Below are 26,301 nucleotides of genomic sequence, written 5' to 3' on the forward strand. Positions count from 1 at the left end.
GACATTTAACAAATTTTTATTTATTTAATAGGAAAAACAGAATTGTAAAAATCTACATCATAAAATCTCACTAACAGATACTAGAGAAGAATGGTGCAAATTTCCCCACTGTTAAAAAAGCACCTGGATAGCTCCATGCCGAAGAGATCTCATGTTGCCTTACCTTGCCTTGTTTGGAAGAAGATCATTAAAAAAAAAAAAGAACAATAACCCACAGAAACATTATATAATGTGTCACTTATATAAAACCACGTTTCAGGAATGCTGAATATCTATGAAGAATCATGTATTACTAAGAGTACTGCTCCACACCACAATAAAGTGTTCATACAAATTTAAGAATTTAGCTATACAGCGAGTATTGCAACAATGTACAAAGAATGCATTTCCAACATGCAATTAACAAATTAAGTCCTACTATGATATGTTACAACCCCTAGTCTTCCAGCTGATAGTTGGGGTTAACTACCAGGTACGGGTCTTCATCAAAGCTCTCTCCTTCTGCGGAGCCTTTTAGCCCAGTGTGGGTGAGTTCTATTAGAATGTGGTCCTGAAACAGACACAAAAATCGTTACTCACACAAAGGCTTAAAGCCTTAATATTGAATACAGTTATTTTTCAAAGATAATTCTAATGCAGTAAGTGTTTGTTCTTTTTTAAAGAAAAAGTCAACTCCCTTTTGCACTTCACTTCATCTTTTCTCTCACCTCCCTTCTACATGTTTCTATCTTAAGAACTTATATGGTACCCCCATTGCTATGATATCCAAGTGCAGATGCAGTAACTGAGACACAGATTTCAACAGGAGTCTGATGCCTAAATACTTTTGGGGATCTGGGTCTAGGCAACTTGCCAAGAGTCAGAAGATGATTGTGGCGGAGCAGGGAATTAAATCCAGGTCTCCCATAGCCTAGTGCTCTAACAACTGGATCAGCCTTCCTCCCAAGGAAGTGGTTCACTACCACTTTTACCCCTTTAATCCTGCATACCCTTCCTTATTTCACCTAGTCCTCATGCTACCCAGACTCCATTGTCCCCTTCTCTCCCCACTCTTCCATTGTACACACTGTCTGCTTCAATTCTCCCCTGCAGAGAAACAAATTCCACAGGCTCTCTTCTGGTAGTTTTTCGCCTCTTAGAGCAGCTGACCCTTCTTATAGGCAGGGCAGGTAGCACCACCTATTATTAAAAGTTGCTCAATACTTTCCTTTATAAGAATGTTTTAAATTGTTTATAACATTACCAAGCCTTAGCCATCTAAGCTGAAATTTTCTTTGCCGGGTATGTCTCAGATGAATTTTTATTTTGAAAATTTCAGCCAAAATGGTTCAGCTACTCTCAAAAATGAGACGGGGGGAAGGGGGATTTTTGGTTTATCCATGTAAAACATTTTGGTGACCTTTTATTTGAACAGTTCTTGTGCCTCATAATTTGGAGTAGGGACTTGAAATTTAGGTGCTAGGGATTTGTGCTTTGCTATCCCTAGGAAAATCTGCCCAAATTTGACCAAGTTATATTTTGCGGGGGGGGAGGAGAAGAGTGGATAAATTCACAGTTCCTACATGCTCAGTAAAGACTTCGATTTTAGCAGCTAAAATCTCCAAACTTTCCATCTTCTGAGGACAGCTCATACACGTGCCTGGACTGCTCGTGCTCCATCCTCACAGAGCAACTGAGCATGCTCCATCCGGTCCGGGGCTAGGGGTCAAAACAGAACTTTCCCTGTAATGGCTGCTCCAAGTGGAGGTGGAGCCAGGCAGTGGAACTGAGGGCAAGGAGCCTGCCTTTCCTGTAAATTCAATGCCCCCCTTCTTGGTACTTAGGCGGTATGGAGGAGAAAGTCAATTGACTCAAATGCAGAGGAGACAAGAGCCAGACCAGGAACAGGGAAAGGAGCAAATCATGACAAGGAGCCTAGTGGGACTAGGGGCGGGCGGGCTGGCAGGTAAGGCGAGAGAAAAGCTGACCTGGTATCCGTGGGGAGCCTGGAGTTAGGGGAGACAGATCTGATTAGTCAGAGGAGAACTGGGACTGGGTGGGCAAGAGAGACTAGGCCTGGGATGAGAGACCTGAGAGAGACAGACTGAGACTGGGTAAATGGGGAGAACAGAACTGGTACAAGGAGTCAGGTGTGAGGAATATACTGGACAAGTTGGAGGGAATGGGGCAGGAGTCTGTGCTGACTAGAGCTCACTTCTCTCCAGAGGCTAGAATGGAACCCAAGATTCCAGAGTCTCACGATTTGTTTGATGCTGGGAAATCCCTGAGAAACACGCTTTTCCAGTGGCTATCTCATCCCTCTCTAATGCTGGTCCACACAGAGGATGACAACCTACTCTTGTTACCAGTTATTCCATTAGCTGAAATGGCTGAGGTCAGGGTGGAAAAACTAATGGTTCCAACTCTGCTGATGAACCTCTTGGGTGTCAATAAGACATTGAAGCCTGTTCAGCCACATCTTCACTGCTATGTTTAAGATGTGATATCTAGATTAAAGCCAATACACACAGGCTTACCTAAACTGGAGTAGTATGTCCAGTTTTGGGGTCCCCCACTACAGAAAGGATGTGGACAAATTGGAAGGAGTCCAGCTGAGGGCAACGAAAATGATTAGGGGGCTGGGGCATATGACTTAGGAGGAGAGGCTGAGGGAACTGGGCTAATTTAGTCTGCAGAAGAGAAGAGTGAGGGGAGATTTGATAGCAGCCTTTAACTACCTGACGGGAGGGTTCCAAAGAGGATGGAGCTAGGCTGTTCTCAGTGGTGGCAGATAAACGAGGAGCAATGGTCTCAAGTTGCAGTGGGGGAGATATAGGTAAGATACTAGGAAAAACTATTTCACTCGGAGGATGGTGAAGCACTGGAATGGGTTACCCAGGGAGGTGGTGGAATCTCCATCCTTAGAGGTTAAGGCCCAGCTTGACAAAGCCCTGGCTGGGATGATTTAGTTGGGGTGGTCCTGCTTTGAGCAGGGGGTTGAACTAGATGACCTCCTCAGGGCTCTTCCAACCCGAATCACCCTTTCAGTTGCAGTGCAGACATGCCCTAAGACACTTTACACTATTCTGACACTGTAAAATTGCCTTGAAGTGGACAAATTTATCCACTTTAAGAGGCCTCTTTTACACTACCAGAGTAGTGTAAGTGAAAATCAGGCCTGAAATTTGTATACTACCTGCCACCATTACAAGTGTCCATTTATTGTATTAACACAGCACTACTTCACCCCTCTACAAGTCTCAGCATTGAAACCAGCTATAGTGATCTAAATCCAATCTTGTTAATCTAGAATCATGAAAATTAATATGGAATAAGGTACAGTGTGAATTTAAAGCAAATTAACTATTCTTGATTAACTCCATTTGTGGACACATTTATTCCAGAATACTGGGTTTGCCTTTTCACAAGGTTTCATTGGTCACTTTTGCCTCAGCAGCTGGGACAAGCTCTTAGCCATTTCAGCTACAAGGATAATAGACCAGATTGTTGTACGTGGTCAGCTGTCGTATAAACACTCTCCAGGCATGTTCATCTTATGAAGTGGCAGCTATTGGTGGCATTAAGATAAATACCATTTTGTTTTCAAAACCCTGAATATGCTGATGACACGGCTTTGTTGGGTCGGTTTGGTGAATCGCTGCAGATGATGGCTGATCTGGTTGGGCACAAAGCAACATGCACTGGCCTCGTTATTAATATGGAAAAAAACCAAGTCCCTGGCCATTATCAGCCCCTAGCATCTGACTACAACTAGCTCAGTATTAAACTGCCTAGTCAGATATTGGAGTAGGTGGCAACTGTCAAATACTCAGGAAGCATTACAGACCACATGGAAGATATTCACAAGATGCGGATGCTCATATCAGCATCAGTTGCTGCCATATTCCAGGCCCTTAAACGGCCTCTATGGAGAAATTGTGACAACAAAGTTTCTACAAAGCTGTGTATCTACAGGCCTACAGTTACACCAACTCTTTTGTATGACAGCGAAATTAGGAATGGGCACTAAGGAAGGCTGAAGAGCACTGGATCAAAGTGGTCTTTTCTCATAGTCTTGGTCATTTGCTCCATATCAAGTGGCAGGACAAAATCAGCAATGAGGATATTCATAGCCAAACCCAGCAACTACCTTCATCAGCACTGGTTCAGTTTTGACAGCTTTCTTGGTATGGATATATTATTAGCATGGAAGACTAACGAATTAAAAAGGCTATTTACCATGGAATGCCCCTACATGGTTGGCAATCACATAGTCACCAAAAACTTCTGTTGGCACAATAAGATTGCCAATGACACAGAGACTGAACAGCCAACCCATTTCTTGCTGGAGATCAATCTGGATGGCACTTGATCTGCAAGGAGGTTACGTCCCTTTAGGATTTGCCTTGAGGATGACTATTTCAGAATAAGAGTGCCTTATACCAAATTAACTTAATCTATTTAGTCAGGAATCGTTGCCCTCCCAAGATAGATAAATCCTAAAAACAGTAACTCTTGGCCCTGTAGAATTTACATAGCAAGCCAATTTAGCAACATTTTTACACTGTTTTAAGTAGTAGACTTGCCTGCCCCAAACGTTGCCATAGTGAGAAGGAGCATTTCTTGCCAAGTATAGACCAAGCAGTACTTTCTAGTTAGGCTTTTGATTAAAACTGACTTCTCAGCATCCCTCTGGCAGCTGTCGTTTTAATACAGAGAGAAGAGAGATATAGAAAGTCTAAATTTCCAGAGAGCGAGTTACGCCACCATGGCAGAGAAACTCAGGAGTGAGGACTGTGACACTGAGCCAGATAGGGTTAAGCAACTAGCAAGCTAAATGACCTAAATTCAATCTTTAAACACATATTAGAAAAGTATATAAATGGCAACTAGGGCTATTCCTTATAAATAGCTAACATAGCCACATAGATTAGAGCTTTGAAATGCAAACCCATGTTGTTAGAGAATTAGAGGTAATACTGATTGTGTTTACTTATATCTTGTTAGATGTTAACCATGTAAAGAGACTGTTCCTGTCTGTTACTATATCTATTGATTCAGAGATCAAAAGGGAATATTAACATTTAGACAGAACTGGGATATAAGAACATCATTGACTATATTTCTCTTTGAAGTTTGTAGTAAACTGTTTCTCAACTGCTTAATGGATAATTACCTTATGCTGATGAACGTAACTAGTTACCTGTGTATACATAGGAAATAGGTTACTTTAAAGCCAATGTTCTTCACCCAAGGAATGCCTGCTGTCAAGAAGCTATTGATGGCCTGCCAGAGAACTATAAAAAGAGCTCTTGGGCCCTGATCCTGTTATCTCAGATTTGCTTAAGCTTCATAAGGGGAAGTTTGAGTAACAAGACTGAGGTCCCCAGCTCCAGACTGGGTCACCCCAATATTGGACATTGGACTCTGACCTATGGAACTAATTCTGAAAGAACTCTTTGCATCTCTAAAGTTCACCATCTTTACTATGAAACTAACCTAAGGACTCTATTTATGTCTGTATGTGTAATGCTCTTTTAACCAATCCTCACTCTCTCTTCTTTTTTAATAAACTTTAGTTTAGTTAACAAGAATTGGGTGTAAGCGGGTCTTTGGGTAAGATCTGAAATATTCATTGACCTGGTGGGTAATGTGTCTGATCCTTTGGGATTAGCAGAACTTTTTATATGACGAATAAGATTTTCAGTAACCCTCATTGTATTTGACTTGGCTGTCTGGGTAGGAGCTCAAGGCTAGGTTGCTTTAAGAAAACTGTATTTCTGGCTTCTGGATAAACCAGTAAGGTATTGGTGAAGCTATTTTGTTGCTGGCTGGTGAATCTAAGTATCAGAATAACCACCAGTCTGGGGGACTGTCTGTCCCCATTCTTTGCAATTTGCTTTAACTGAGCAATCTCAGTGTGGCCTGCCCTAGAACCCTAAATCACAAGAATATTTCAGCTACATGGGCAAAGGGAAGGGGAAAGTTCCATTCCTCGGGAGGCTCACATTATTTACTGAATGCCTCAAAAGACACTACAAGAAAAATAGCGGCCCTAGAAATTGCAGTCCATGAAAAGCTTCAGGGAGTATCACTGCCTGCTATTAACCCTTTCTTGTTTGCAATTCAGCAGGACAAAGGAAATCTACTAATACATGGAAAAAGAAAGAATGTAATACCTAGAGCTTACTCACACCCACTCACCCCTTTTCTAGGTCCTCAGCCAGTAATTCTGACATTCCTTCCATGACCGGAGTTTTAACAAAGATATCTAGGTATTTATACAGCACCAATTATTGGTGCCGCACACAGAGATACTGTACGTTCCTAACTTGTCAAACATACCAACAAAAACACATTTATAAGCTAAAAACCCTTTAAAATATCCATGCAACTGCATACATACATAGTGTATAAGTCGATGAATGATTCTCTCTATGATCTTCTTTCTATTTATAAGCTCTTCTTCAGACTCTATTTCTGATTCAATTTCCTTTAAGTACCAATTAATAAGATCACTCTTCTTTAATGAGGAATCATCCTCTTCTGCAAGGAAAAAAGAAACCTAGATTATTCTAGTTACAATGCCAATCCCCAGATTGCATAAACATACAGCAGCAGGAGGATACTAATCAAACTGTCAAAGAGAAGGCTTAGTATAACATTTACAATGTTGATAAGAGAAACCCAAAATAACTTCTCAGATTATTTGTATCAAGGAGTTTTAATTTTCCAGGAAATGAGAGGTGTCTGATGACACATTACATGTCAGAATCACATTGGAGTCACATTTAGACTGAGAATTGAAGCTCTCATTTCTATCCATCCATGCAGCTCACAAACTAAATAAGCTGTCTGGCAAAAAACATCAGCTTGAAGATTCAAAAGGTAAGAAGCAGTGGCAAGCAGCGCTGTCCAGTTTCCTCAAAGTAAAGCCAACGAAATGAAAGCATTACTGTTCTGCCCAAAAAGGAAGAAACTAGTGTCTACTGTAATAACTGCACATTCTGTCTACCTATAGTGCTTTTGCAGCTTTAACTGGATATTGCAGTCTTCATTTCCAATCTTAATTTTTTCTGTAGGATTGCTATATTATTGTCAAACAGCTGCCATGTTTCACCCCAGCAGTGACCTCATTTCAGCTGACATATTGTGATCCACAGTGCTGTGAAAATGGGCCTCCCACTCAATTCATTAAGACAAATCATGCAGCCTTTCTCCCAACTTTCAAATCAACACTCTTTGGTTTAGATGACTGGGTATTAATGAACCCAAAGTCTAACCTAAGAGAAGTTTCCTCATGGGATTTGTGTGAACTTGGTTTCTGAATAGGTTGTACTGTCTGTCAGGATATTCTTCTTGTGTCCTTTTACCACAATCATAGGTTTCTCCAGCGTTGGGCACATAATATGGCTTGGTCTGTAGCCCTGGTGAGATCTTCCATGGTGCACGGTTCCTCCAAAAGCTGGCAGACCAACAAATGGTGTGTGTTTCACTGGAGTCACATGTGTCTGGATCATTATCATAGCCCCACTTCTGACCTTCCAGCTCTTGTTTGGAAGCTAATTAAACATCTCCTGGTCTATCAATCTTTCTCTGTATCTGAGGGAAGGTGTTCGGCAACATCAATGTGCGTTTTGATATCCTTGTTGATTATTTTGAGCTGTGTGCGCTACATTTCCAGTCGCGTAGCTGCTGCTGATTTTTAAGCAGTTCTGTTGCTGCTAGGGAGGCCATGTATCAAAATGTAGCAGATGTCTGGTATCTTCAACCTGTCAAAATCATTCAATTTTGCTTGTGACCACTCTCCTGATATCCGGTGGAGCAACTCCAGCAAGCACATAAAGGCTGTTCATGTTTGTTGGTTTTAGACACCTTGTGATGTAGCGGCAGCTGTCATTCAGTACAGGATCCAGCTGCTTTGCATGAGCCAATCTTTTCCACATCAGACTTGTGTATTTGGCCCTCAAATAGTGAGGTGTAAGTGCAGTGGCACTTAGGATTCAAAATGGGGAACCATCCCCACAATTAGCAATCTTTCTGGGCACGAATTTTGCCTTCTCCACCTGTGCCTTGAAGGAGAAAATGTGGCCTAGCATCACTCCACGGTAGACAGGATTCCAACAGTGGGCAAGTGATATCCCATTCCTGATGATGCCGAGTTGTCTCTACTGGCCTCACGATTCCAAAAATTGAAGAAAAGGACTTACATTTTGGCTGTGCTGGCGTGCACTTGATTCTCGGTGTAACAGACCCCAGACAGTGCTGATGTTTGCGTAGCTTTGATCTGGGCAAGAGCCATGGCTTGGGCAGAGACACCTAGGTCGTTGGCAAGATAAAAATTGCTCTTGCCAATTGATCCAGAGGTGGTGCTAGCCTATTGGGGGCCTTAAGCAGATGCATTTTTGCCCCCCACAACGCATAATAAAAAGCTAATAGCCCTTGAGCTGCTCGGGCCCTAAGCAACTGCTCAGGCTGCTTATCCCTAGCACCAGCTCTGAGTTGATCATTCACATAGATGCTGAGAAGTATTGAGAAGAGTATGCTCCCTTTTGGTAGGCAGTTTTTCTGTTGCCACCATAGGCTCCACTTGCCGTGTTATTTGATGTAAAAACATCGGTTCTCTAGTAAACATCATCAGTTGTACAAGTTGGTAACCTTTCATCATGTTGTATATTTTAGTGAGGAGACTTCAGTGATTTATTGTGTCATGTGCTGCTGGTCGGTGCTATGTTTATTGACCCTGTTACCATACCATTTTCAAAGCCATCTTCAATGTATCGAGTGATGTTCAGCATTTGACAGGTGCATGACTTGCCTGGGCGGAATCTAGCTTGCTCTAGGATTAGATCCTTTTCAACAAGTTGTGACAGGCGGTGTAGGATGAGATGCTCTTACAGTTTGTGGAGATGACATAGTAGTGATATAGATCCGAAGTTCTTCAGCTCCACTGTACCCTTCCCCAGTTTCAGGAGTGCCACAACACATGCTTGTTGCCAGATCTTGGATACTTTGTATGCGTCTGAGCAACCTAATTAATCAGTTCTTTATTGCTCGTCCAAAGCATTTGATTTGTTCAGTATGAACGCTGACTAGGCCAGCAGCTTTGCCATTCTTAAGGGCATTAATTCCAGAGGTTAATTCAGTATACAAAAGTCTCCTGCTCTTTTTGCCACTTAAGCTGCTTAGGTTGTTTGTTCAGTGCCTTACCATTTTCTAGGAGACGTTGCTTTGCCTTCCTTGGGTGGTTATGCTTTCTTCCTGCCGTGGGTCATGTCCATACTTTCAGTGAGATTCTGCCTTTACTGCTGTTTTTCCTTCTTTAGTGCAGAGACCAGTTCTTTGCCAGTTGCAATGATATCCTCAGTGAATGGGTCTTTTTTGAATTTCTGCTTTTATTTTGTGTACCGATCGGATAACTCAGATGTTAGTCCTGGCAAATAATTTGTTCTGCAGTCTCATGAAGTATGCTTCGACACAATACATACTGCATTGACAAACTGTTTGTAATTTTCTAGTATTGGTTCGATCTTTCTAACAAAGAGCGTTGAGGTCACTGGAAAAGCCCTTTCATTCTGCTGTCTTAAAATTAAAGTCATGCTGGAATGATACTGAATTTGGCATTATGGCTTCATTGATCTGAATGGCAGTGGGCCAATGCTGCGAATGTGGAATCGGACCCAAACTAAGTACGTTACATGAACCAGCTATGTTATTGCTGACAAATGCCAGATCAGAGTTGTAGCCCTGCACTACAATATAACCAAAGAGTATCTGTGATGATGTAGCCCATTCACTTTACAGTTTTTAAATTAGTTCTTACCTTCTTCTGCTTTCCTGAGGTGCAGCACAATGAGGTTAGAGATTCGGCGGTATTCAGAGAAGCCAAGTTTCATGGAAGCCTTTGGGGCTGCATCTTTGTTTGCATCCTCAGAGTGGTCACTGATCCCATTCACAAGGCCGTTGCCACCTGTTGGAGCATCTGCACCGTCTGCATCAACAATTTTTATGAATAAAGTTTAATTAGCATCGTTACGCTGATCTAGAAGCTGAAGCAGTGTGACTTTCCCAAGATCACAGCAAGACAGTGGCAGAATTAAGTACAATCCCCTACTCAAGCCACTAGAGCATGAGAAAGTAGGGACAGAGGGTGAAGCAGAAAACAAAAGAACAGATGCACTGTGTCAAACAATTAAGCACTAAACATTGGAAGGTCCATCCTCCCATTCACAAGCAAAGCCAGAAACTGTCAGCAGGTGACTTACCATCGACTCCATCTTCAGCCTCCTGATCCTCCATTTGCTGTTCATCATCTTGGTCTAAATTGACATCTGGAGTCTCAACTCTGATGATAGATTTGTTTAATAACCTGAATGCTTCTTTCACATGTTTTGGATGAACCTGGGAGAGATTTGCGAAACATATTCACGTGTTCAGAACCTAAGAACTGTATTTCAGATTGTGATTCTACCCTGAGAAGTGACTAAAAATGGCATTGCAGAGGTCTCCATAGTCACATTTCACTAATCCTACCTACATCAAAAGGAGTTTTGTTTTTTTTTTGCCAGCCCCAGAAACTCACCCTCAGCTGACAACCAAGGTGGGTTCTTTCTCTCTCATAAAATTGCCATAAACTATAAGGATTCTGAAGGCCAAACTATGCCTCTGACAGCTTGTGACTTTCAGAAAATTTGCATAGGATTACTGAGGAATAAATAGCCTGCTGATGGTGAGTTTTCAGGGCTGGCAATTAGAAAAGTTTTTGTTCAAACTGAGCCCACATAGAGAACATCGAGACAATGGACACGGAGTCCCACAATGACATTTTTATAAGGTCACTTAATGACTTTTGATGGGACATCGACCCTCAACACGACAAGCAACATTACCTAAATTACAGGTAATCCTAACCTTTTCTTAGAAAGTGACACTTTTATTATTCACTAGTGGTTTTTTTTGCACACTACTTGAAAAATAAAAATGTAAACTCGCTTGTTTCACTTTCAGGTTTCCAATAAACCAACACAATCCTGTGATGTTTGACTGGCAACAGTATTCAAGAATGTTTATAATTGAAGTGTGTTCCCCTTGGAACCAGAAAGAAGTTAACTAGAATCATCTTCATTGGCCCGACTACAGGCTGCAAGGTTTGTTTTTAAAAACTAAATTTATCCAAAATCTGACCTGACAAGCATCTTTAGAACGTAACTAGCAGACGTGTTTTGGATATCCTATCAGTTTAGAACAAAATGCATCAAATTCAAACAGTAATCGGTAAAATCATGTTAATCCTATATTCACACTGAAGCAGATGGGTTTTTAAACTGGGATTAGATTATGGAAAAAAAAAAATGTAGTGAAGTTTTCCAAATCCCATCCATATAAGAAACCACATTCAGTAGATCTGAACAACTGCATAAATATTATCATGCATGTTCTTTGGGTTCCCTAGACTTGGTTCCCCCTCACTGAGTTCAAATACACACAGAGGCTCTGCTGGGCTCCTTATACTTGGCAATCCGTCAGTGAGGCTTAGATGTGCTGCCGGGTGCCTCCTTCTTGATTGGGGGTAGAAGAGAGTGCCAACATCTCCCACGCCCACTCAATCACAAAGACAATGGAGCTATACCTCAGTATATTGTGTAGATCTTCATAATATTGTCCTTCTCCTTCCTTACATGTTTTGATGAGCAGTGAACATTTATATTAATATTGCCAAGCATATGAATTAATATCCAATCAGGCAGACCACATACATCTCAGTTAACTTTGAAAAGGTGCGCCACAGTGTACCTCTACACGCACACACACCCCCCACATCATCTAGAGATTTTTTAAATATGGGAGAACAAGGCAGCAGCATGAAAGAGGAGCCGACATGCCATACAACTGAGTACTGGGCCGAATCGAGACCTTATTTTAAGCTGGGGAAGAAAATGGCCAGGAAAAAGTAAATTCAGAGTATCACTGTCAAGTTTCAAGACCAAAATGCTAATTGCCTTTATGCAGCTGTTTAAAAAATTTTTTTAAATCTACGTGTTACCTCATCACAACAGTGCATTCGGGCCATAGCTTCAGACAGTCGAATCATGCTTTCCAGTTGTCGTACTGTGATTCTCCAGGATGACTTTATAACTCCAGAGCCATCCCGTTGACGTAATCGTTTATACTGCTCAACTATGAAGTCCTCTGACTCTTTAGAAATCTGATTGAAATAAGATGGTACATTTGTTCATAATGAACTGGCATAAGCATACTGCTTCCATTAGTGGAACTTCTGAAAGTTCCACTGCATAATTCTAAAAGCCACTTTAAAGTTGAAATTTGGATAAACAACAACAAAGAATTTGCTTCAGTTATGTTCAAATTTACATTTTTCTATGTGCAGTAATCTTTCAAAACAAAAAAGTTGTTCAACCCAGTTGTTTGATTAAGCAACGAGTTGCTAAACTCCAAATTACCAGATACTGTTGAGGCAATGATTATTCTCCCACACCCAGAAATATGAATTGAACACAATGAAGCTCTTCATTTGCTTTTGGTACTGACAGACACTCATCTCAAGTTTTAAATCAGTTTTCAAGCTGTGCTGTCTGGGGCTCTGGCATTTATAAGGAGAGCAAGTGGATCCAAAATATTCCAAGCTTCCACACCACACCTTAATTAACTACTATACTGTGGGATCAGTTCATTGATTTACTCCCTATCTGCACAAAGAACGCATGAAGTAGAGTAACTTCAGTTCCTTAGACCTTTCTGTATTCTAAGATAATATATAAAAAGTAAAGTTACCTTCGGTTTAAACTGTCTTGCAAATAGCAGGTACCTTCTGATATCATCTAATGAGTAGATACGATCAACGGATTCTTCTATTCTGGAATGCAGATCCACTATGCGCCTGGCAATGGCATAATCTGTAACCTAAGAAGTCATTGCTTTGTTAGATCATTCTCACTTAGCAGTGAAGCCATCATCAACTTAATACACAACAGGGACACGGTTCCTTCAGTTCCTGCTCTCCCATTCATGCCCTTAATGACAGCTACTTTTTCCAGAAGCAAAACTATCAAAACTCTATGCCATAGCACACGACTGGAAACATTAACAGTTTTAAAGAGATGGAAGAGAGAATAAAAAACCCAAATGAGACTGGCCATGACTTTTTGGAACTTTACTTTATGAATAATGTCTTAGCCAAACCAGTGGTAGACTCAGGAACTTGGCAGTGAGGGAATTCTAAATTCTCTTGTCCCTTCATCTCAGACTACTTTTTGTGTATTCGATCAACTCAATTCTGATTAGAGTGTCAATCTTAGGGAAGGGTACAAAGAAAGGCATCGCTTTCTACATCTCATTTTCTTATTATTTGTATTATCATAGAGGCTAAGAGCCACAGTCACTGACAGGAAAACCATTGTGCTAGACAGGGTACAAAAAGCAAAAAGACTGCAAATTCTATGGGGTATAAGGCTGCCTAAGATTACATAAAAGATGGATAGACAGACTGACAGGGGAGTACAAGGAAACAGATAATATGGTAAGCTGTAGTGTCACCACACCAAGGCAAATACCATGTGGACTATAGGCAGCAGTCACAGCTTCAGTGACCAGCCAAAGCACAAGTTAAATCAAACTACTAGACATTTTAAAGGTCAACATCTTAATGAGCACAATTTGTACAGTAGATTTGTATTTCCAGCCTTGTAATTCTGTAGAATGCAGAGAGAGTCCGAAGAAAAGGCTACTGACAGCTACTGCCCCTGCACTTACCTCATTACATTCATCCACAAGAATGAAGAAGAGATCAAATCTGGACATGATGGGAGCTGACAGATTTATGTTCTGTTTCAGAGATTTTGATCTGTCATAACGCCCACCAACTGGGTTTGCTGCAGCCAAAATGGAGGTCCTGGCATTCAGAGTAGCCTGACAATGAAAGAAGAAAAAAATTACCAAAGCTTTAATGTGTGACATGTCACTGTCACTTGCTAAAGGAACACAACAAGTTATGGCTTCTCTTCGAACTGGTAGGTATAGAATTTAGCCATCTGTCTGCTAATGCAGCCACATACTTTGCAATATCCCCATTGATATAGAGGGAACCTCTACTGACAGCAGAAGCACAACAAAAACAGAGGAAACGATGCCACAAAAGAGTTTTGGCTAACTAGTACTTTTCCCTGATATATAGTTCACATTAAAGGTAATCATTTTAACAGTTAAGATAGTAGTATCTGAAATATTGCAGCAGGCACTTTTTAATTATTATATAAGGCTCAACGCATTCAGGATAGGTTTCTTAGTTTTACAGATAGCCTTCCTGAGCCTCACTTTCCCCTAAGTAACCTTTAATTAAACATATATGTTACAAATACACAAATATGCATGCACACTCTGCAAGGAATGGTGCAAGTTACCTTAACTCCTGCTTTTGTTATAGATATAGTCTGTTGCTCCATTGCTTCATGAATGGCAACTTGATCTCGTATATCCATTTTGTCAAATTCATCAATGCAACAAACCCCCTAAAACAAGAGTATAGAAATAAGATCATCCAACTTCTACAGCAACTAGACCAGAAAAGACAAAACTTTTGCAAAATTGTATAAAAAGTGAATCAAAACAACACAGGGAATTACTGGAATCCTACTATTCTTAAATGCCACTTCAGATTTTAGTTAGTGGACTTACATTATCTGCCAACATCAGGGCTCCTGCTTCGATGACAAATTCATGAGACTCCTCATCTTTCACTACAGCAGCTGTTAGACCAGCAGCACTGGAGGCTTTCCCGCTGGTGTACACAGCACGGGGACTGAACTCCTCTACATGTCTGTTGGAGAGGTACCAATAAGTGATTAGTCTGCACTAACTATCCACTTTTGTTAGAAATGTTGCAAGAGGTGCGGATACAAGAACTTTTACACAGTGATGCGTTCTACCTCTCTATCAGGCCAAAACAGTACCTATTCTGTTCTTTAAAAACAAGAAGATAAAACTAATAAATCGAAGTAAATGTAGTCTCACTAAAAGTTTTTATTAAAGCTAATGTTAAAGTTATCTAATACACAGGATCAAGAAAGAGTGTCTATATATCAAAAGTATAAACTTTGGTTTAAAAAAGTCATAAAATGCATATAGTACATAATCTGCAATATCCCAAATTTAGGTTAATAAATTTAACAATACAGTTTAGATATTAGCATCCAAATATTTAGATACATCTCTCAAATGTTATACTAAGAGTAGCTTGCGGAAAACAAATATAGCAGTGAGTGTAGATTATCCCTCAGTAATTGAGAATTTAGGATAGGCTGTTCCTTACTAAACACAATCCACACAGCTACTTTCCCCGACATGTTCCGAGTGCTATGTCTCTAAAAATACCTACTAGACCTCAGAAGTAAAGTATACAAATCTTACAAGTGGAGGAAAAAACACAGGTATGTTTAACAATTGTCAAAGGCCTCACTGCAAGTCAGTGTAGAGCTGGAATTAGAATTTAATTCTTCCTATTCCAAAATCTATGCTCATTCCTCTAAACTATGCTGTGAGTGGAAACCCCATAAAAATAATGCACCAAATATTGAACAATAAATTTACTTGTTTATTTTCTAAAAATGGGTAGCATGAACCATGGTACTATTATTTCTGCTGTAAAGAGAAATAAAAATATACTGCATTTATTACTCAAATTCTGTCAAAAGCAACACTTGTTACCAGATTTGTCAAGCACCAGTTCATTTTTGATATCTAATGTCATCACCACCACATTGTTCATACGGTGTAGCCAACAAAGTTTATTGTTTACTTCTGTATGTCAAAAATATTCAGTGATGTTTGCATGGTTCTGGAAACAGATGCTCAAATAACTTATTCCTCTTTACCTGACTTAAGGCTGAACAAATATGCTGCACAGATACGCCTCAAGCATGGCTTGACTCAAAGATTTATTTTTTTTTTACTCTCTGGGATACAGTAAAACTTGAAGGAGGAGAAATATTTAAGCCTTACAAGATTAACTCAACTACTTGCCAGTGCTCCTTAAAGTTCTTGACTACACATACAAAGTACTAGCTTAGGAGGCAAATGCATTGCCTTCCCATATGCATTAAGTGCTTTACAACTTTCTCCCAACATACACTCCTAGCTCAGGTTACAACTGGCAACATTTAAGTGCTGGATTTTAAAGAGATGCTTACTTGAGAAACTGACTCTTGGCTGTACTTGGATCCCCAACAATGCAAACATTGATGTCCCCACGCAATGAAGTGCCTTCTGCAGTTGTCTTCGGAACTCCTCCAAAGAGCATCAGTAGAATCCCTCGTTTCACTTCATCATTACCTGCCCCATAAAGAGAAGTTCTAGTGAAGGCCCATAATGGAGCTTCGGGATGTTACACTTTGTGTAGATAAAAATTCTGCCCAATGGAATTTTAAAATCTCATGTCTTTGAACATGCACTGGTAACAGCATTTATATGCTTGATGCAATTTCACTGTAGAGAAAATCACAAGGAAGATGATTTCCTTGGTGCTATAGTGGCCCCAAATCTTTGGACAGAAATTCAGCTGATCAACTTCTTCAGAAAGATAGGGGAACCTAAGTGAATTCACAAGCAATTATTCTGAGCCAGTGTCAAAATGGCTTACTATCAAATTGCAGCTATTATCTGAACAGTATTTCACACACTACATTCAGAAGAGAGATATGTGAAGTCCTATCCCTTGGATGTTCTTAAGAGTGTCTATATCAGACAAAGTTTGCATCCAACTGCTAGGCTGTAGGGTTTACTGAACAACTAGAAATAAAGAGGTCACCCTGTGATGGAGATTACTGTTCTGATTGCATTTCATTCAGAAATATTAAATAAAAAACCATCCTCTTACAGAGCACCATAAAAACTAGACAGGAGGATTTGAGATATTAGTTACATGTCTTCGACCTACCCCAACACATGACTAAATAGCAGTAGCGGATACTGTCAAGAATACAATCTGCTCACCCTGCCATAACAGCTGGACTCTTACCATGTACAGTAGGGAAGAGGCTGGTACAGAGATTGTGGTAAAGGTTTTTATCCTGGCTCATTTCAAACACCTTTTCCCATTCCTTTACAGACATCTGGTTTTTAATACTCTCTGCAGTCTGTTCCTCATCTCGGAGCTCTTTTCCACCAAACTAAACACAAATTAGAAAGTAATAGTGAGGTAACTTGATACAAATGCAAAGTATAGCAGCTACTGGAGAAGAAAAAAAGAAAAGAAAAAAGAAAAAAAACTATAGGCTTGAAATCACACAAGCTTAGCACGGAGAAGAGAAACAAGGTTTTTGTTCCATGGGGGCTTGTTTAACAGGGAAATCAAAAATTGAGGAATTTAAGTTTTCTTTTTTTATTTCCATGGAGAAAATACATTTGGAACATCCTTTTCTTTTCTAGTAATACCACCGAACCACTTCACTCCCAAAGCAATGGAGCCACATGCAGCATTTTGCACATAGCAAAAGAGAATTCAGTGGTGAAAGGGGTTTAGGAGTCTGTGCTAAAACTGCCTTTTTAATTCTCTAATGAAATTAATTACAAATGGAAAGCATATCACTAATACTAGAGGAAGGATACTTCTGCTTTCAGCAGATTTAGGAAGGATTCAAATGGTCTTTGTGCCTATGAAGATGTCAAGTTGCTGGTGGAATTATGCATCATAACTCATGTGATGCTAAAACTTAGCCACAGATAGTTTTTTAAATTGTTTTTAGTTCATTTGTATGTGGGAGCACCCAAAGATCCACAATTTCAAGATCAGGAGCTTGGTTTTGTTCATGTCACCATTTAAGATGACCTTAAGACACCCAGGAGGAGATGTTGGGAGAGATGGGCCAAGATGTATAACTGGATAGAAGGAGATGGATCATTTACTACCTTCTTATTTTAAAACTCGACAGTGGGCCAGATAGTTACACCTCTGAAGTATAAGTGCAGGAGGCGGGACTACTCTCTAGTAACCCCTTCAGGCCCAAGTATGGTACTGCAGGTGCTCCCTGCCAGAGTCTGCAAGGCTTGGCTGCCCGCTTGGAACAGGGCAGTCTGTGCTGTAAACTTGGTGTCAGTCTCTAAACTGTAAGTAACAAAACAGCAACTCAGGTTTCAGCTGTCTGTACCTTTAGACAAAGAGGAAAAAATGCAACCTTAAAATGTATGTGCTTAGCTGCAGTGGTTAGGGCAAGGCCCCGATGTGAACCTGAGTTCTGGGTTATCCCTGAGGAGTTCCTCCTCTGTCCCAGTCTCACCCAGCTCTGCCCCTGAGCAAAATCAGGCACACCTTAAACGGCCTGCTGGTTTTTGAATGGTCAGTATTTCCTTTTGGCTGTTCCAGGCCCCTGGAGGACTATCTTGTTGGCTTGCTTAAACTGAGTGGATTTTCCTTGTGCAGGGAGTGTCAGGACCTTGATGTCTCTAGCAGGGGTCAGAAAAGGTCCGACAGACCCTGTCAAAGACAGACATGGGAAGAGAGACTTTGCTACATAAACCAAGATGGAAGAGGAATAGAACAGTTGCAACACATCAGATCCAGGGCAAAAATCATAAACAGATATAAACTGAAGCCTCACGCTCTAGGAGAGGCAAAAAACCCACAACTCTCTTCAAGCCAGATCTTTAAGTCTATTTTCTTTCAATACTTACCCGTGGATTTGTTGGAGCAACGTAACATGCTAGGAAGACTAGTTTATAGGACAAATCTCTGATGCCCAGAGCACGAAGTCCTCTGATTCCTTCAGTTTCATAACCCTCGGTACCACTGACACGGGAACCAGTTTCTGCACGCACACCTGCCACATGAACAAGAGTCTTAACTTTGTTTCAAGTAAGTACACAGGACAGCTTAAGTCACCATTTACAGACAGCAGTGTACCTGGGGTGGATAGCTGAGCTACATCAGGCACAACGATCAGCGATCCTGTGAAGTCACACTTGTCACCAGCCTGGGCTGATTCTACCGCTTCAGCACGCAGGATAACTTCTACGCTGCGAGGAATGCTTCCTCGCGGCAGTTCAGCCTGCGTTTCCTGAATGCGAACCTGAAGAGGAAGAGAATATTAAATGCTCTGCCAAAACTGACAAGTTACTTTAAATTGTTAAAAATGGATTTCTAAACTTAGGAGATCTAATATGTGGGGAAATGGCATTTGCCCTCTGGAAACTTCATTCATAACAAAATCATGCCACTTCCTTTTAAATAAAAGAGAGGTTACTATTTAAAAATATTCTACTGGAACAGAGGATTAAGGATGCTGGAAAAATTGGACAGGGTGCAACGGAGAGTCACAAAAATTATTTGAGGGCTGGGGAAAATGCCTTGCAGTGACAGAAAGAGATCAATCTTTTCCTTCCTCAAGAAGAGTGCATAAGTTAATTTAGGCCTGATCTAAACAGTAAACATTGTAAAAAAGGAGGGTGTATTGATTTAAAAATCAAGGCAATTTAAAACGCCAAGCAGAAAGCCTCAATTTAGGTAGATTTTAATCAACTTTTCCATTTGTACTTCAGTTATTTTCTAAAGAAAGAAAATATTCACATTGGTTAATATAATCATTAGAAAATCATGTTGATTTACAACTAAATAGAGCCTTTACACTAGATTTAGTACATCTTTTTGCTTCCTAGGAGGGTACATTATAACAATATACATTGATTTAAGCAATTATATAGCTTAATATTTTCAGATTCTTATTAATGTGCATTTTTAGTATGTTAGAAAATGGTGAATGATATATTGCTTATTTATTAGATAATTTTTTGTTCATGATTTGTGTCAAACTGTATTAGGACAGTAGCTGGAATGTAATCAAACACAAAACAGCATATTTATTTTTCATTTAAAATATTTTGAGAGACTATACAAGTGTAGGGCTTAACATGTTTTGTATTAAACTCTGATTATAAATAGCTTTACTTTTTAAAAGAAAAAATGTAAACAAAATTAAAAAAAATCATTTCAATTTTTAAAAATACATATTATTATATACATTTTACCCTAGGAACAAAACAAAACAAAATTAAGTGCAAAATATCACTCTCATTGAACCAAGTTTTAAAAAATAAGTATTTCAGCATAGAAAGAGACAAAGGCTATTGTTTTTTAAAAGCCTGCTAAAATGGGTTGGCTTTGCTCATCTGAACCAGTCCATATTAAATATAACTCAGTCATAACCAAAGTTAATAACTGTTAATAAACTCTGTTGTAGGTGGATAGAAAAAAGCCAACAGTATATTTGTATATTTTACCTTGCTTATTATGGGAAACTGACATTGAAGCTCTCCTGCCTTAAAATTTGTGTTTTATTTATAGAAGAATAAAGTATCTCAGTCTGAAAATTGCTTTAGTCCCACCAGTAACTTCAGACACTTTTAAAAATACATCTTCTGAAGATAGAAAGCAGCCACCTATAAGTTCCAGTGCCTTATGTTAGGACTGCAAAATATCTTACTCCATGTAAACAAAATTAAATGTGGACTAGTGGCAGTAGCACCTTCTAAATATGCAGAAAGCATTAACTCATACACTCAAAGTTCTAGGGAAGCCATGGAAATACCTTTTGAAAGTCAACAAATCTTGATTTGTTTGTGTCCAGCAGGAATCTCCTTCTATTGGCACAGACTGGGTTTCTGCAAATGTTTGGCTGTGTATATTTAAATTGCTGCTCCACATCTTTTATCACTGTCTGACAGTCTAGACACAGGAAGGTTCCACTTACAAGCTCTGGATGAACTGGATGGGTACGTACCACCTGTCCACTAATACGCATCAATGAGCCAATTCTGGCTGATGTCAACTCTCGAATTCTGTTAAAAATATCAGATTAATAGCCATTCAATTCCTAGGTAACTTGGCATTCCGCAGTTTTATACCCCATTTCAGCAAAGTACTTAAGCGCTTAAGATAAATATGTGCTTAAGTTCTAAATAATACAATGGAATCTAAACACATGCTTAAGTGCTTTACTTAACTGGGGTCGTTAAGAGCATTCAGTACCACACCAACGTAATTCTAGAACAGACACGTAATTCTAGAACAGACACGTTACTGCCGATATCATGCTTAGCATTAATGCAAGTTGCTCATTTACTCTGTGTTTCTAAAATTATCTGTGATAAAGAACATAATCTGGATGATTTCTAAAGTTTAAGTCAGCATTACAAATGTATGAGAGTTGTGTTTTGAAAAAAAAAAAACATGTTTTAAACTGATTTAAAAATAGACAAGTCACAGAACGCTTGTCTATTTACAAGCGACGGAGGGCTTGGAAAATATTTCTGTGGAAGACTAGATGTTTTTCTAAAAGATATGCTCTAGGAATTATTTTGGGGAAGTTATCTGGCCTGTGTTACACAGGACATCAGATTAGATGATCACAATGGTCCCTTTCTGGTTTTGGAATCTATTAATTTATTCAAATTTTTACTGCTTCGTCCTGTGTTTATTGTTGTCAGATCTTCTTTATACTACATCTGCTTAGTCCAGCTCGATGTGTTTCAACTATGAAATGAATATATATCCTACTTATGTCTGGTAGGTAGATCCTGGAATGCAACATAAAAGTCTTTGTTTGGAGGAACATTTCCATGGTCTCTGGCAAAAGTCTTCACTGCTCGACACAGATAAGGATAAACTCTGAAATACAGGAAAGAATTTCACATTTTACAGAAATTACACAAAACTACTTTCCCCTTTACAACCAGTCAAAATGTCTCCCTCATATATGTGTAAGCTTTGGCTTACAGCATGCCAGGACACATGTAAGCAAGTATAAATATGCCAAATATGAAATATTGTGATATACCACAATTTTGCTCTTCATTCGAAAAAAGATGTTTGGGTAAAGCTTATTTCACTACTAAAGGGCACGTCTTCACTTCATGTCTTTAACGTGGCTTGTGTAGTTGCAGCATAGTGCTGGGAGAGAGCTCTCCCAGTGCTATTAAAAAAAACCCACCTCCGTGAGGGCAATAGCTTCCAGCGCTGATGCACTCTCTACAGTGGCACTTTACAGCGCTGAAACTTGCAGTGCTCAGAGGGGTGTTTTTTCACACCCCCCAGCAAGAAAGTTGCAGCACTGTAAAATGTCAGTGTGGACAAGCCCTAAGTCTTCTTAGCCTTAGGATCAAGCTTAGCCTGAATCAAATGTTGAGACTAGAAAACAGCAACTAGCTCAATAAAGTATTTTCAAAGTAGCAAGTACAATGATGGGTGGATTCATTTAGTATTTCCATACTGACAGGTTTCAGAGTAACAGCCGTGTTAGTCTGTATTCGCAAAAAGAAAAGGAGTACTTGTGGCACCTTAGAGACTAACCAATTTACTTGAGCATGAGCTTAAAGCTCATGCTCAAATAAATTGGTTAGTCTCTAAGGTGCCACAAGTACTCCTTTTCTATTTCCATACTGTACATCTAGTATTCCTCACAGCACAAACGCAATTGCCTATTTGCCCCATGTTTGGTGATAGTTCTGAACACAGCACCTGAAGTGGGCAGAACTAGTAATGGGGCCAGTCAGCAGAAAGTTCTGATGTAATGGGGGGGGGGGGGGGTGGAGAGAATGTTTTTCACTGTAATATCCAGGTCATGGTGTCCAGTTCTCACATGAACCTTACCTGTAGAACTCCTCCTGGACAGTTGTAGAGAGCTGCTGATTGAACTGCTCCAAATCCACAAAGCTCACAATTAACGTGTTCCTCTCTGGGCGGATTAGCTCTTCAGCATCACGCAAGTATTTGACTTCCCCATCACTGTTCTGGAATCTGAAAGGGACAGTATTTCAGGAGAAAAGTTTTGCAGTACTGTATAGCAAACAGCAACTGAATACAGTTCTTCAGTGCCCTGTGTAAAGGGGGTAGAAGAAAAAGGCCATATACCACTAGCACTTGCAAATGTCACTGCCAAATATAATTTTCCTCCTGTCCCTTTGTCCACTGATCCACAAATGGGGATTTCAACATGAATTAATACAACTGGATCTGTATTTCACATACCTGGTTCCCCAGACAGCATATTATTTATAGTTTAACAATGACCTGCACAGGTAAAACGTGTTTTCTTTCTTTATGATTGTTACAGATTATATGAGGAATAGCACCATGTGACAGCCTTTGTTTTTGATTGAAGACCCCTTGGACGACTAATCTGAACCTCGAATGTGAAAAATGAAACTTAAGCAACCAAAAGATGAAGGAATCTTCGACCACACTGTACAAAGCTTCATTAACAGCTATTGAACAAATATTCCTGATAATAACTTGGAAAAAAAAGCAGTCTCTAGGAAAATTAAAATAACCCAAGGGAGACCCACATTCTCTCTCACAAGCCTTAGAAGAGGCTCACTATTCAGGACAATGAGGTATTATGGAGCACCAAATTTAAATGCAGTTCAAATCCAGGCCAAAATGATTTTGGCAGTCTTGCTAACAGTAACCTTTGTGTGTCACATGTGCATGATCGTACAGGAAACGGAGGGTACAAAATAAAGGCTGATTTCTGTCAAGCGTTAACATTGTCTGTGCACAGCTACCCAAATGCACAGAGCAAAGCACTGTGAGTAAGGTACAAGGTGAGTAAGGTACAAGGAAATCTCATATAGAATCTAAGAATTTATTAATTTGTAAACCCTCTTGGATTATACTTTGCTTTAACAAGGGAATGTTCAAACAGAAGTCAACCAAGAGGGAAGACACTCTCCCCCCTCAGGTCAAACATAACGGACACCAACCAGTTGCAAAAAGAGAGCTTACAAAACAAGCTCAGGTGTGTAGGGTTTTAACGAGGAGAGGCAGCATCAGTGCAGCGAGATGCCGAGAGACTTCAGCCCCCGTCAAGCAGTCGCAATGACCCCGGGCTCCTCCGCCCGGACCCCGACGAGCCAGGACGTTCCACCCCGCAGCGTCCGTGCCTTCAACAGACCGAGTTACGGGCACTGGGGAGGCCTCCGGGACGCCGGGTCACAGCCAGACCGTGCACCTCAGAGCAGCCGCAAGGCCGCCTGTGCACCGCCCCGTCCCCCGCCAATTCCTCGCGGCTCCTGCAGGGAACATCTCCGCCGCGGCGGGGGGGGGGGACCGCTGCCGTTGCGCGGGGGCACTTACTCCTCCAGGAAGTCCTGGAACAGCTTCTGGCACTTCTCCGCCACCTCATCGCGGAGCTGCTGGGGCGCGGCCCCCGCATCCCCGGCCGCGAGGTCCATGGCTCGAGCTCAGCCTTCCCACCTCCACCGACCCAAGACGGGCTACACGAGCAACTCGCGCGCCACGGATGGAGCCCCACGTGGCCAGCGGGCAGCGCCATCGACCAATCAGCGGCTGCCTCTCCCCGCGCCCCGCCTCTTCCGAATGTCCCCGGCAAGATTTTCGCGCCAAAGCCGACAGGGCCAACAGACAGAAGGAGGCCATGTAAAAGGGGAGGTGGCGATTAAAGGGGAAGGTTGCGAGTCGGCGGACGCCAAATGAAGAGAGAGTGAAACAACAGCTGAGCCTCTGCTGCGGAATGTCTCAGCAGCGCAGGCAGCAGCGGCTGCGCATGCGCAGTGTTGGCGGTCCCTTTCTTCGGTTGCTAATCGTTTGAACAGACCCGAGGTCCTTTCCAGTCTGATGTTTCTGTGATTCCAGGCTTGTGAGCTGAGCCGGCGACCAGCGGCACCTGCCGGCCGCAGTTTTCACACTGTGTACCCCGCAGAACCACCCTCCCTTCAACTTAAACGAGAACCGCTCAGGTTTGTCCCAGCTGCCCCTCCGTCGTGACGGCGGCGGCGCCACCGGGCCAAATTTCAGTGGGTGGTGCTGGATCTTCGCGTTGCTTCCCCCTGCCAACGGTAAACCCCGCGGCAAACGTGTGCCTGGCTGCAGGCGTCACTGCCAGGGACGGCGCCTCTGGAACAGGCTCCAGGAGGGGCGGCGGAGCCCGCTCGCCAAGGGCCTCGCTGCATCCTTTTTGCTGATCTTAGACACAAAAAAGAAGCTTACAAGAAGTGGAAGATTGGACAAATGACCAGGGAGGAGTATATAAATATTGCCCGGGCATGCAGGAGTGAAATCAGGAAGGCCAAATCACACCTGGAGTTGCAGCTAGCAAGAGATGTTAAGAGTAACAAGAAGGGTTTCTTCAGGTATGTTGGCAACAAGAAGAAAGTCAAGGAAAGTGTGGGCCCCTTACTGAATGAGGGAGGCACCCTAGTGACAGAGGATGTGGAAAAAGCTAAGGTACTCAATGCTTTTTTTGCCTCTGTCTTCACGAACAAGGTCAGCTCCCAGACTGCTGCACTGGGCAGCACAGCATGGGGAGGAGGTGACCAGCCCTCTGTGGAGAAAGAAGTGGTTCCGGACTATTTAGAAAAGCTGGACGAGCACAAGTCCATGGGGCCAGATGCGCTGCATCCGAGAGTGCTAAAGGAGTTGGCAGCTGTGATTGCAGAGCCATTGGCCATTATCTTTGAAAACTCATGGCGATCGGGGGAAGTCCTGGACAACTGGAAAAAGGCTAATGTAGTGCCCATCTTTTAAAAAAGGGAAGAAGGAGGATCCTGGGAACTACAGGCCAGTCAGCCTCACCTCAGTCCCTGGAAAAATCATGGAGCAGGTCCTCAAGAAAGCAATTCTGACGCACTAAGAGGAGAGGAAAGTGATCAGGAACAGTCGGCATGGATTCACCAAGGGCAAGTCATGCCTGACTAATTTAATTAGCTTCTATGACGAGATAACTGGCTCTGTGGATGAGGGGAAAGCAGTGGACGTGTTGTTCCTTGACTTTAGCAAAGCTTTTGACACGGTCTCCCACTGTATTCTTGCCAGCAACTTAAAGAAGTATGGGCTGGATGAATGGACTATAAGGTGGATAGAAAGTTGGCTAGATTTTCGGGCTCAACGGGTAGTGATCAATGGCTCCATGTCTAGTTGGCAGCTGGTATCAAGTGGAGTGCCCCAAGGGTCGGTTCTCGGGCTGGTTTTGTTCAATATCTTCATAAATGATCTGGAGGATGGTGTGGATTGCACCCTCAGCAAATTTGCAGATGACACTAAACTGGGAGGAGAGGTAGATACACTGGAGAGTAGGGATAGGATACAGAGGGCCCTAGACAAATTGGAGGATTGGGCCAAAAGAAATCTGATGAGGTTCAACAAGGACAAGTGCAGAGTCCTGCACTTAGGACGGAAGAATCCCATGCACCGCTACAGACTAGGGACCGAATGGCTCGGCAGCAGTTCTGCAGAAAAGGACCTAGAGGTTACAGTGGACGAGAAGCTGGATATGAGTCAACAGTGTGCTCTTGTTGCCAAGA

At 41.5% G+C, this 26,301-nt stretch overlaps 1 protein-coding gene across 1 annotated transcript; it reads right to left on the bottom strand.

Moving 5' to 3' along the window:
• Positions 1-24,309, bottom strand: MCM6 (minichromosome maintenance complex component 6). Its single transcript, XM_084642981.1, has 17 exons — positions 24,116-24,309; positions 22,631-22,777; positions 21,539-21,649; positions 20,571-20,820; positions 18,890-19,055; positions 18,661-18,806; positions 17,009-17,159; positions 16,182-16,323; positions 14,671-14,812; positions 14,397-14,504; positions 13,750-13,905; positions 12,772-12,900; positions 12,023-12,184; positions 10,245-10,380; positions 9,803-9,970; positions 6,386-6,525; positions 1-550 (listed from the first exon to the last, which is right to left on the bottom strand). The coding sequence occupies exons 1-17, from the start codon at positions 24,211-24,213 to the stop codon at positions 437-439; spliced, it is 2,466 nt and encodes an 821-aa protein (XP_084499107.1). The 5' UTR covers positions 24,214-24,309; the 3' UTR covers positions 1-436.
• Positions 24,310-26,301: the final 1,992 nt, after the last annotated feature.

The sequence above is a fragment of the Lepidochelys olivacea genome (genome assembly GCF_965140295.1).
Source record: "Lepidochelys olivacea isolate rLepOli2 genome assembly, chromosome: 11".
In the NCBI taxonomy this organism is placed as follows: Eukaryota; Metazoa; Chordata; order Testudines; family Cheloniidae; genus Lepidochelys; species Lepidochelys olivacea.

Excerpts from the sequence above, each read along its gene's own strand:
- MCM6 (XM_084642981.1), bottom strand. The coding sequence starts at position 24,213 with ATGGACCTCGCGGCCGGGGATGCGGGGGCCGCGCCCCAGCAGCTCCGC. Across the intron at positions 14,813-16,181 it reads GCCAAGAGTCAGTTTCTCAA|ACATGTAGAGGAGTTCAGTC; the intron begins GTAAGCATCTCT and ends CCTCTCCAACAG. Across the intron at positions 6,526-9,802 it reads CCTCAGGAAAGCAGAAGAAG|AAGAGGATGATTCCTCATTA; the intron begins GTAAGAACTAAT and ends TTTTCCTTGCAG.